This window comes from Nicotiana attenuata, chromosome 4, assembly GCF_001879085.1.
Source record: "Nicotiana attenuata strain UT chromosome 4, NIATTr2, whole genome shotgun sequence".
NCBI lineage: Eukaryota > Viridiplantae > Streptophyta > Magnoliopsida > Solanales > Solanaceae > Nicotiana > Nicotiana attenuata.
In genome coordinates this window covers 772,306-785,289 of record NC_031992.1, presented here as the reverse complement: position 1 = coordinate 785,289, position 12,984 = coordinate 772,306, and the positions used below count along the sequence as shown (strand labels likewise).

General features: G+C 37.2%; 1 protein-coding gene across 1 annotated transcript; it reads left to right on the top strand.

Moving 5' to 3' along the window:
* Window positions 1,552-3,025, top strand: LOC109224783 (F-box/kelch-repeat protein At5g26960). The gene has a single exon (XM_019389303.1). The coding sequence runs from the start codon at window positions 1,681-1,683 to the stop codon at window positions 2,896-2,898; it is 1,218 nt and encodes a 405-aa protein (XP_019244848.1). The 5' UTR covers window positions 1,552-1,680; the 3' UTR covers window positions 2,899-3,025.

Here is a 12,984-nt window from a genome sequence, read left to right as displayed (position 1 = left end):
TAGTTACCTATCACAAGAATAGCTTATTGCATTCTATCGAGCTTACATGCATGCTCCACTAGTTTTTTTATTCAAAGGCACTACATAAAAACAAATAAAAATAATAGTCTATTTAACTTGTTAAATGAATGGAACAAACCAAAAAAAAGTAAAAAAAAATCAGCCAAACTTGTTGTATGGGGAGGAGGGGGAAGAAGGATCAGTGTCAACAATAACAGCAAATTCAGTGAAGAAAGAAGAAATAATGTTGATATACTATCTTTATGATATTAGCAACAACAAAAAAGACTAATTAAGATATTATTACTCTTTTCAAGTAAACCTGCGAGATGAACGGTATAAAGCTAAACAATATAAAATATTTCAAACTACTTAATTAGGTTATGATAGGGATAACAACTTTCATAAGTAAAGCTTGAATTTTTTTGACCAGCTAAAAATCAGATTCACACTGTATTGATATTCTCAAGACAAGAGTATTACTATTAATCTTATTGGGAATCATTTGATATTCATTCTTCTTTTTCCTTGTTGAGGGATTTTTCATATTTGATTTAAAATCTCCACAAATATAAACGACTAAAATCAACTGCTTCTTCTAAAGATTGAGATTCGCAATGTATAAGAAAAATAAGTTCGATCATTTTTGTCATTTTCTGTACAAGTATTTGGTATTTATTATTTACCGTCCGATTACTTCATATTCGCAAAGCATAATATTCATTAAAGGAAAAGGTGTTATCTATTCAAATTTTATCATTCTTGAAACTCGAACTAAATTTTGATTAAATATAATGAATTTTATCAATTCCACAACACTCCGTGATGATAATTTCCCATTTCGATGTGTCAATATTCAGTTAATTTATGTGATACTCCCTCTTGTCCAAGTTTATTTGTCTACTATATATTAACTTAACATAATAATTTTACTATATCACTCCTAATTATTGTTATTAAAAAATTAACTTTGACTATTATAAATTTAGAATATTGGTAAATAATAAGGGTTAAGTAGGTATAAAATGGTAAATTATTCATTAGTTTTTCAAATTGAACAAATAAAAATAGATATTTATTTTTAGTATAATGAATAATTAAACTTGGACGTGAGTATTACTTAAAATTTCAATAAAGTAGATCACTTGAAGTACTTTACAAGGAAAATGAAAAGAAAAAGGAAGATATAGAACCTCATAGCACCTTTATTTCCTATCATTACGGCAAAAGAAAACTCATTTACGAGGATTTAATGAATGGTTTGGCATTTATTGACTATCATTTTCCTCAAGTTCATTTATGAGCATAACTATATACTTCATTTGGTGTTTGATATATTATGAAACTTGATAAATTTGAATTTACGTTGAATTCTATTCTCACAATTTAAATCCGAAAGAATGAAATTCTCAATTTTACAACTGCTACTTCTATAATAATTTCAAACTTAAAAAGGTGAGCATTACGCTTCAGTTGTTGTACCTTTTCTATAATATTTGTACAAGCCATTTCCGAATAAAAATTTAGATTTCAACGTAGATTCAGAATTAGAAAGAGCATGGGACCTACACATTCCCTGATTGGAAGAAAAGCTCACATCCCACCCCCCCAAATACCTTCATATTAAGTCCTCAACAAATTCTCAAAACCTGAAAAAAGCAATTTTGATTTTTCAATTCGATGTCTGATAGCTGCAACTCACGGCACTTCTCATGGCTGATGAAATCTTGCTTCCCCAACCCCCAACATCCACCACCCCACCACCCTACTCCCACCACCACCACCATTTCCTCCACTACCATTTCTGAACTCCCAGATGACCTCCTCCTTGAATGTCTCTCACGGGTCCCACACTCTTCCCTCCGTTCTTTACCTTTAGTCTGCTCTCGTTGGTCCCACCTTCTCGATTCCCCATCTTTTCACCTTCTCCGTCACCGTAATAACCTTATTCGCCTCACCCTCTTCGCCGTTTCAGTTTCTGATTCCACTCTTTTTACTGCTAGTTACAGATTGGAAAATGACTGCTCTTGGAAGATTTGCTCTTTTCAAGATGGGTCTTTTTATTCTCTGTTCTCGCATTCTCGTTTGTCGGCGATTGGTCGGAGAATTTACGTCATTGGTAGGACGGCGATGCTCCGGTGTGATACCTGGACGGGTACTGTGGTTGTTAGAGAAGGGCCAGTTTTCCAGAGGAAGAAGTTTGCTGCGGCGGTTGTGGGCGGGAAAATCTACGTCGCCGGAGGTAGCGCGAGGTCTGCAGTGGTGGAGGAGTACGATCCGGCGAACGACGCGTGGAGCGTGGTGGCGAACGCTCCGAGGAAGCGGTACGGATGTGTCGGCGCGTCTGTCGACGGCGTGTTTTATATCGTCGGGGGTCTCAAAATTGGCGGCACATCAGGGAATGACGGGGTGGTTGCGCGTGGGGCAGACGCGGCGCATGTTTACGCAAGCTCTATGGACTTGTACGATGTGGCTAACGGTGTTTGGTTGAGGAGCCGTGCCGTCCCCGGAGGCGGCTGCGTGGTGGCGGCGTGCGCGGCAGCTGGTCAAATCTATATTCTTTCAAGCCATGCAGTGGAGCTTTCATTTTGGAAGTTCAATGGGTCACGTAAAAGCAACGAGTTTGGTGGATGGTGTAGGATAAAATCGCCACCACTACCGGCGCAGGTTAGACTAGACAGCACGGTGAGGTTCAGCTGCGTGGGGATAGGAGAGAAGGTGGTGCTAATACAAGTGAATGGTTGCATAGACGACTTGCTGAGGCGGAGTGGGAGGGTAGAAAGAGGGATGAAGGAGGGGTTGGTGTTGGTCTACGACTGTGCCGCCGGCGAATGGAGCCGTGTGGCCGATTTACCGGAGGTCATTCGCCGAGCCGCCTGCGTCTGTGTTGAGTGCTAACTTGCGCCGTGTGATCTTGTATCATAGAAGAAAGTACTTGTAATTCATAACATTGATAACGTATCTCTGCATTCTTTCTTCCCCATTGGTAAAAGAAGAAACTTTTAGTAATCACTATCTTCAGTAAGTTGATCCTACATGTTATTTTCAAATATTGGTTAAAAGTTGCTTATAAAGATTTTACAAATAGATATAATTTATTGTTTATGTTTAGGTCAATTTGTGATGTTTGCTGAGAAAATGGGGCTTTTATCTAGTACTTAATCGTTTAGTAGTTTGGAGCAACTTATATGCACAGATTATAACAAATTGATTGTAATTTAGAGAGTGTTAATTGTTCAATATTATACTTGTATTGACCTCTAAAATGATTACAAGTCGCCATTAGAGAAACTAGAACTTAGAGCAAAAATTTCAGCCTTACCCAACCTCTGTGTGTCGGCCGAGCATCATTTACGCTCCGTGTTTTGATTTAGAGGGTATTTGCATTGGTTTAAAAGCGTGAAAATAGAGAATGGGTTAGCCGGTTGTTTTCAAAGAATTGACCCAAATAGCTGCTCACCTAATATTAAATTAAAAATAGTCGGTGGATATATAATTGTTAACAACCATGGAAATAGAGATCAAAGCTAATGTGAAGAAGAATCTAGAAGGAGAAGATAAGAGAAGAATGAGAGAAGAAGAGAACCAACTCACTTCATTTCCAAAAACTAAGTTCTGTACAACCTACAACGGTATTTAACAGACTAACTAACTTTAATACTAACCGACTTTTACTAACTCCTAACTAACTAACTCTAGTTAATATTACACTTACATTTAATTATAGTTAGCTATTAGCTTGTCACTTAGCTGCTAGCCAACACTCCCCCTCGAGCTGATGATTCAAATAAGTTCTTCAATTCCATTTTGTTTAGCAAGTATTCATGTTGAGCTTTTCCCAGACCCTTTGTGAGTAATTCTGCTAGTTGATCTTCTGTATTCACATACTCAGTTTTCAGCAGTCCTTAACTTAGCTTTTCCCTCACAAAATGACAATCTATGTCAATATGTTTTGTTCTCTCATAAAATATCCGATTGGCAGCTATTTGGATTGCTGCTTTGCTACACATATTAGAGTAATAGGCAGCTCAATCTTGACACCTAGTTCACTGAACAGACTTGTTAACCATGTAACTTCTGCTGCACACGATGCCATACTTCTAAATTCTGCTTCTGCTGAACTTCTAGAAACAGTACTTTGCTTTTTAGACTTCCAAGATATTAATGTATTGCCAAACTTAACTAAGTACCCTGTAACTGATCTCCCTGTCTGTATGCATGCCCCCCAGTCTGAGTCACAATAAGCAATCAGCTTACTCGATGATTCTGCAGGCACCAGCTGTCCCAAACCTGGTGCCTCCTTTATATACCTTACCACTCTCAGTGCTGCTTCTATGTGAGAATTCTTAGGACAATGCATGGACTGACTAAGGACCTTAACTACAAAATCAATGTCTGGCCTGGTCATAGTAAGATACAGCAGTTCCTACCAATCTTTGGTAAACACCAGGATTCTTGAGAGCTTCATCCAAGTGAGCACTATTGGTATTGAAGCAGTTGTCATATTCTGTGGATGTTAACTTCTGATCCAGCTTTAATGGTGTTCCATTTGGCTTTGCACCACTTAGACCTGACTCAGATATTAACTCTAGAGCATACTTCCTCTGACACATGAGAATTCCTTGTTTAGACCTTGCAAACTCAATGCCTAGGAAAAATTTCAGCTCTCCTAAATCCTTTATCTTGAACCTTTTCTTGAGATCTATCCTAGTGTCACACAACAACTGTTGGTTGTTCCTAGTGATCAAAGGACCATCTACATACACCAGTATGATTACTATGTCACTCCCAGCTTTCTTTGTGAACAAGGAATAATTATAATGACTTTGCTGAAACCCCATATGAAGTAAAGCTTCAGTCAACTTCATATTCCACTGTCTTGGGGTCTGTTTAAGTCCATAAAGGGACTTATGGAGTTTGCAGACTTTCTTGTGAGTCTCCCCTGTCTAGCAAACCCCTCAGGTATATGCATATAAACCTCTTCAATGAGATCTCCATTAAGGAAAGCATTATGAACATCCATCTGAAAGATCAACCACTGTTTAGAAGCAGCCAATGCAATAATAGATCTGACAGTAACTATCTTAGCCACAGGAGAAAAGGTTTCACCATAATCCAAACCTTCCTTTTGACTGTACCCTTTAGCAACCAATCGAGCTTTGAACCTTTCTATCTTCCCAGATGCTTTATACTTAATTTTGTAAACCCACCTACAACCAATAGGTGTCTTTCCTGGTGGAAGATCTACAATGATCCAGGTATGATTGTCCTCCAGTGCATTAATCTCCAACTGCATAGCTTTCACCCATCTAGGATCATTAGCAGCCTCTTTAAAAGTAGTTGGTTGTGAGAGAGCTGAGTAGGCTGTGAGAGCTTGTCTGAAAGTTGGAGAGATGTGAGAGTAGTCTACATAGGAGGAATTGGGATAAGTACATTTTGAGCCTTTGGAGATGGTGACATAATTGCAGCCATACATGTGGCTTGCTTGGTCTGGAGGATCTTCTGCATTCTTCAAGAGGCTCAGCAGGATATGATATGTTTCAGCACAAGCATCATCCTGATAATCACTCACAGTGGGAATGATAGGTTCAGAAGCAGTTGTGTCTATATGGAAGGAGGGAATTTCTGTAGAGGACTCTGATGATATATGACCTGCAGCAGGCTTAGTTGAGTCTTCTACTGTAGGTGTTGAAGAGGAGATAGGAGTTGCAACATTCAACTCAGGAGATAACAGATCCATGATAGAGAAAACCAAAGTTCCTGAATCTCTAACATGCTTGAAAGGAAACACAGTTTCATGGAACATAACATTCCTATTGACCATAAAGGTTTTGGAATGCAAGTTATACAATATATATCCCTTTTAAGTAGAGGAGTAACCTAAGAGCACAACAGGCACTGCTCTAGGTGAAAACTTGTCCAAAACTTTAGGAGTTGTTGCATAACACAAACAACCAAATACTTTGAGATGAGATAAAGAAGATGGATGCAAATACAGCTCCTCAAAAGGTGATTTGCATCCAATTACCTTAGAAGGTAATCTATTGAGTAAATACACTGCTGTAGTAGCACATTCTCCCCCAAAATCTTAGAGGCACAGCTGCTTGAAATCTGGGGGATCTAGCAATTTCCAAAATAGTTCTATGTTTTCTTTCTGCCACCCCATTATGCTGGGGTGTGTAAGCACATGTACTCTTATGGACAATTCCAAGACTAGACAATAAGTACCTGAACTCAGTACTAAAAAATTCACTTCCATTAACAGTCCTTAGAATTTTAACAGTAGTAGAGAACACATTATTTGCTTGAGTAAGAAAATCTCTTAGAACTACAATTGCTTCTGACTTAGAATTTAAGAGGAAAATCCAAGTAAATCTGTTGTAATCATCAACTATGGTGACAAAGTACCTTTTACCATCATGTGTAGGTACTATATATGGTCCCCAAATATCACAGTGAACTAATTCAAAAAACAGACGTTGTTGTAGTATTACTCAGCTGAAAAGGCATCTTGGTTTGTTTAGCAACAGGACATACAGTGTAGGGCTGATTAGAGTTACCTGTTGTCAGCTTACTCAGTGTCTCTATCTTCTTTATTATGTCTATAGGAGCATGAACTAATCTCTTATGCCATAAACTGCAAATGCTAAACAGACACACTAGAAGAAGTACTGAAAATAGAAGAAGAAGTGGAAACATCATTTGCTGTGTTGACACACTTATTTGTTGCCTGAGATGAGGCTGATATAGAAGTACTCCCACACAGTATGTACAGTCCATGCTCATTTCTACCAATCCCATTCACCTGACTACTGAAGAGGTCCTGAAAAATACGGAAGTCAGGGAAGAAGCCAACCATACATTTTAGTTCCTTAGTGAGTTTTGAAACTCAGAGCAGGTTGAACTTAAAGTCAGGAATGTAGAGAACATTAGAGATTTCCTGATTACTTAATACATAAGTATATCCTGTGTGTGATACTGATACCACACTTTTAGTAGGTAAGTATACTTTGTTTTCTTTTGTGTTTGGAAGTGCCCTGTGATTGTGCAGCATGGCTAGGCTTGAAGTCATATGATTTGATGCCCAGTGTCAACAATCCACTTGTCATTAACACAATGAGACATAAAAGCATTCACTTTGCTCAGAATACCTGCAGCAGCTAATTTGCTTGATGAGTCTGATCCTTCTATGCTTCCTTTGGACAATAGATGAACAATATGTTGATACTGTTTAGGAGTAAAGATATGATCAGGATGTGGCATTTGCTAGAAGAAAGCAGGTTGATTAGCTGGTTGTGGAACACCTGAATTAGAGTGACTTCCTCCTCTGCCTTGTTGAATCACACTAGAAGCTACATTGCTCCCCATAATATATTTGTCTGTACAGTTCACCTCTGCATATATTTGTCTGTACAGTTCACCCTGCAGTAGCTAATTTGCTTGATGAGTCTGATCCTTCTATGCTTCCTTTGGACAATAGATGAACAATATGCTGATACTGTTTAGGAGTAAAGATATGATCAGGATGTGGCATTTGCTAGAAGAAAGCAGGTTGATTAGCTGGTTGTGGAACACCTGAATTAGAGTGACTTCCTCCTCTGCCTTGTTGAATCACACTAGAAGCTACATTGCTCCCCATAATATATTTGTCTGTACAGTTCACCTCTGCACCACACACTTGATTTGCATAGTGTCCAGTATTGATTCCCTTCTTCTTGGATTTGAAATTCGGAGGATATCCAACTAGCTTATAGCTATTTTTCTTTGTATGTCCCTTGTAGTGGCAATATTCACATTGAACTTGACTTCTCTTTGGTTTGTAGTTTCCGGTATTATTTGTGTTTTTGCTGCTATACATAGATACATTCTCCAAGGCTTCAGAAACTTTAGCTATTTGTGTCATATTTGCAAGGTTTCTTTGGCTTTCCTGATCAACTAACATAGAATAGGCTTTGTTTATACTAGGCAAAGGGGACATCATCATGATTTGGCTCCTTGACTGAGAATATGACTCATTTAAGCCAGTAAGAAATTGAGGAAGCCTTTGATATTCAAAGTGTTGAGCTTACTTCTTTGACTCAGGACAGGGACAGCCAGGACATGGCATAAGAGCATCACTCATCCCAAAGCTCTCTTAGTTTGGAGAAATAGTCAGTTACAGTCATAACTCCTTGAGTCAAAGTATGAACCTCCCTATGTAGGTACAGAATTCGGGAACCATTTACTTTATCAAATCTCTCTTTTAAGTCTTCCCAAATTTTATGAGCACTAGATGCATATAGGACACTACTTAGCAAACCCGGCCTCACTGCATTCATTTTGCATGACAAAATAATAGCATTCACTTTCTCCCACAGATCATGGAGTTCAGGCTCAAACCTAGATTTAGGAAACCTACCATCGACAAATCCTAATTTACTCTTACCTACCAAGCCAATTCGCATTGCGCGACTCCACAAAGCATAGTTATCAGATCTAGTAAGTTGAAGAGAAATCAGAGAACTACCTGGTGTGTCGATTGGCTGTAGATTCAGAGGATGATTATGATCAATGGTAGGGAAGGAGGTACTAGTAATGAAATTGCCATTCGCTGAGGTCGTGGCAGTGTGAGTAGGAGTAGTATTGTTGATTTTATCATCTTCAACCACCATTGTTGACTGGGAATTGGCTTCACAGAACACAATTTTCAAACCCTAGCTTCGATCAAGAGTTACTCTAAGACAATTCGGCACCTCAAATTGTAGAATTGAAGCAACCTAGATGAAGAAACTTGTTCGCACACTTGCTTAGATCCACACTGATGGCTCTGATACCATGTTAACAGCCATGTGAATGGTGATCAAAGCTAATGTGAAGAAGAATCTAAGAAGAAAATGAGAGAAGAATGAGAGAAGAAGAGAACAAGCTCACTTCATTTCCAAAAACTAAGTTCTGTACAACCTACAACAGTATTTAACAGACTAACTAACTTTAACACTAACCGACTTTCACTAACTCCTAACTAACTAACTCTAGTTAATATTACACTTAAATTTAACTATAGTTAGTTATCAGCTTGTCATTTAGCTGCTAGCCAACAATAATATATATATATATATATATATATATATATATATATATATATATATATATATATATATATATTCATAATATATGTATAACTATGTATAATCTACGTATACCGGTTAGAAAAAGTACAATCCCTTTTGGATGGTAATTAAAAAATAGTTAGCATTTGAAAAGTAATTGAAAATTATCACTATTTTATGCGGAGATAAAATCTGGACAAAAGTACCCTAACTGAAACACGGATAGTTCCAGCATAATATGCTGAATTATGGAACTCATGCGTCTAAAATTTCAGCATATTATGTTGGAACTCCAGTAAATTATAAAATTCCAGCACATTATGCTGGAATTTCATATGTAAAAAAGATTTGAACTCCAGCATATTATGCTAAAATATTTTCGGATTTTAAGCGTCTTTTGTTTTATATTTTATCTTTATATGAAAAAATAATAAAATTTCGATTGTTTTTGAAACTGTGGTTATTTTTCAACTATTAGTTCTAAATCAGGCTCTTGATGATTTGCCCCCTTTAAAAGCTGGTCAAGATAGCTTTAAAAAATGCTTTTAACTAGAAGTTTGTTTTTTAATTCTATTTTTATTGGTTGTGAGGTTTGACGAAAAAATGCAATTGTCTACCTACATGTTTCTGACTACATAGCAAATTATTTCCGCATAATTTTTGTTATAACTTATTAAAGTTGATGCTTCTTTAATTAAATTAGTTCAAGGTGTAATATGTTATATTGGTGTTTAATTTGTAGATATGATGCATATATACACAGATCTGATCAAAGGGGAAAAAAACCTCTCGTAAATCAATATTGTTTTATCTATAAATTTAAAACTTGAAATATATTGAAATATAACTTAGCCCCATTTGGTATCTATGGCCAAACGCCTACTTAATTTAGAACTAAAATTTTATGATAATTATTTTATTTTTTGTTTTAACGGCTTTAAGGGTATTTTAATTATTTTATCAGCTCATGACACTTGTAATAGCATAATACGACAAGCAAATAGGAATAAACATGCACGACTTAATATCACAATCAAAACAAAACATATACTACTTATTATGTAAGATAGTTGATTCATTTACTGTTTATTTCTTCACGTCACCAGCATATTATGCTGAAATTTTCATCAAACAATTATATCAAGCATAAAAGCATATCAATATAGGTGTATACGGAAGAAATCGGGGCTACCCGATTTCATTCTTTGGTCGAGATAGGAATGTCACGTCGAAAAACCAGGACTTCGAGTCATCCCGAGGTCGGCCTCGATTGCAGACAGAAGGAGGCAGACTTCGAGTGACACCGGCGTGGCTTGATAACAGAAAAGGCGAGATATCCGCGATTGGTTGAGAATCGTGGTGTGAATCTCGGAACGGATCGATCTGCAACGGTTAATTAGATGATTTCCTACTATAATTAGAAGTGTACTTTATTTAGGACTCCTGCATTATATAAAGAGTGATCCCATTCATTTGTAAGCATCATTGTTCGCTGATAAGAATATATACACTCATTACTTTCTTGCTATTTCGCTTACTGTTCATCAGTGTTGCTTAATCATTTGCTATTCTTGTTATTACACCTCGAGATTATCACAATTCGAGGTCGAAACTTGGCAATCATATTGGTTTGATTTATTTTATTCTCTAATTTATCTATTTAATTCCTTGTTTATCAGTTGGTATTGAATTGAATCACATATCCTTAAAATCACAATATAAGTTTAATTGTTACTCGAATTTTAGGTTAAACAGTTTGGCGCCCACCATGGGGCTAAGGATAATAGTGATTGTTCAGTGCTGATTCTGATAACACACATTATTTCTGTTTACCGTGAAAATGGTAACAACAATTAAATTTGTAAAATGGGATTCTAAAAATACGTGATCTATTCCCGAGCTGGTTGTTAGAGCAGATAATGCTAATAATATGAAATTTAACGATGGAGCGTGAGTCAAAACGAGATAATGATCGAATCGAAGGGGCCTACTACCCGGATGCAGGTTTGGATGATGGGGGCTTCGGGGTCGACCTTGAGATCGAACTCGGGCTATCGGGGACAATCGAGGGTAGTATAACAGTTAGAGATACGATCAAATAAAGCTCTTTGTCGCGCCCCCTTTTTCTTGCGAAATCGGGTTTATGACATTTGGAGGGACAACTCATTCCTTTTGGGAACTGGGTTTGCAATTGAAGAGTCGCCACCTACTGATTAGGGTGCATTAGGACACCGAAAGAGTTTGATTTGAGTAACTAGAGATAGGGTAAGGGCTTGAAATTATTCTAAGGGGAAGGTGTTAGGCACCCCTCAGAATCCACTAGTGTGGTTCTCGGCCAGACAATTATTGTGAATTGAGGTGCAATTAGCATATAGGCAGATAAGGCTCAAATAAGAGGGGATTTCAACACATAAAGGTTTGAAAGGACCATTAGAAAGGCTAATTTTTAAATAAAGAGTTAAAATGCTAAAGAAAAGAAATAAAGAGTAAAGGGAGGGGGGTCCTAGGTTTATTAATAATATGGATCACCCCATATAATGTCCGGTAATCACTCCTCAATGAGGGGCTACACGTGACATTATCGCGTGGTCATCATATCCATATCTACCCATTCTACCCCGTTAAGGTATTTAAAGCGCGGATTGATATCGATTACTTATTGCATGCTATTACCCGTGCCACTCCTATCAGTCTCGGAGGCACTTAGGGCTACTAATCCTAAAAAGGGAAGGATATTAGGCTTATCTGGAGTTTCAAAGGTAAAAATTCTAAGGCGACATACAAAAAAAACACATATTTCATATTTTGGGAAAACACATAGAAACAAACAAAGGCTCATATATACCTCCTTAAACAAAGAAAGCATATAATTAGCATGACTTGCACGTACCGTTTAGGTCTGATTAAAAATACCAAAGACGAGGGAAGTTTATTGTTGAGGCAGCTTAGTTTATTACATAACTCAGATAAGAAGTCTGAATCAGGCCTGCCTACTGGTTGTAGCAATTAACAAAGCGGATTTAGTTTTACAATCATTATCCTAAGGCTTTCCTAAGTGTTTAGATAGAATCTTATAGGCATGATATCTACTGATTTTAGAAGGTGATGAGATAGTAAAGCTCGAAATGAATTGCTTAAAGTCCTATATGCATACTTGTTAGAATTGCTAAGTGAGGGACCTAGATTATCAAAAGAGATGCAGAATGCACAAGAATTAAGAATGGTTACAGGTTTTGCTGGTTATAGCCTCTTTTATTACGGATCTTATATCTAACATTGACTGTGAATGAAAACGAATTAGAATTGTTCGAGGATCCCTATAGGCATGATTTCTATGCATTACTGATTTTTAGACGTGGTATCTAATTGCAGAAACCTTGTAGACATGACATCTAAATGCAGAATCTTGTGTTAAACCTTATAGACATGGTATCTAAATGTAGAAACTTGTGTTAAACCTTATAGACATGGTATCTTAATGCAGTTTGAATTATGCAGAATTAAAATTCTCCTATAGGCATGGCTTCTAGGTGAAGTTTGAATATGCAGAAATTAAAAACACCCTATAGGCATGATCTCTACCCTTGCATGCATAGTTCCCCACCCTTTTCACTAGCCAGCCCCAAATGTTTGTTACAACTTATTACAAACCAGAATAATAAGAGTGGTTTTTGAGAGAGCTTTCATCAAGAGAAAAGAGAGAAGAAAAGTATTTGTTTTAATGAAGATTTTTATTCCGATCAGCCAACTTCAAATCACGTTGTCCGATTCGTTAACCGTTGGATCGGACTGAAATTTTGACCGAGCGTTCGCAACATCTTGGTCTTGGATTTGAGAGTTCGCAACATTGAGCCTCAAACAGCAGCTTTATTTTTGTAGATTCTCCTCTTTCTTC

What these genes read in the sequence shown, in the direction of transcription:
- LOC109224783 (XM_019389303.1), top strand. Translation starts at nt 1,681, where the DNA reads ATGTCTGATAGCTGCAACTCACGGCACTTCTCATGGCTGATGAAATCT.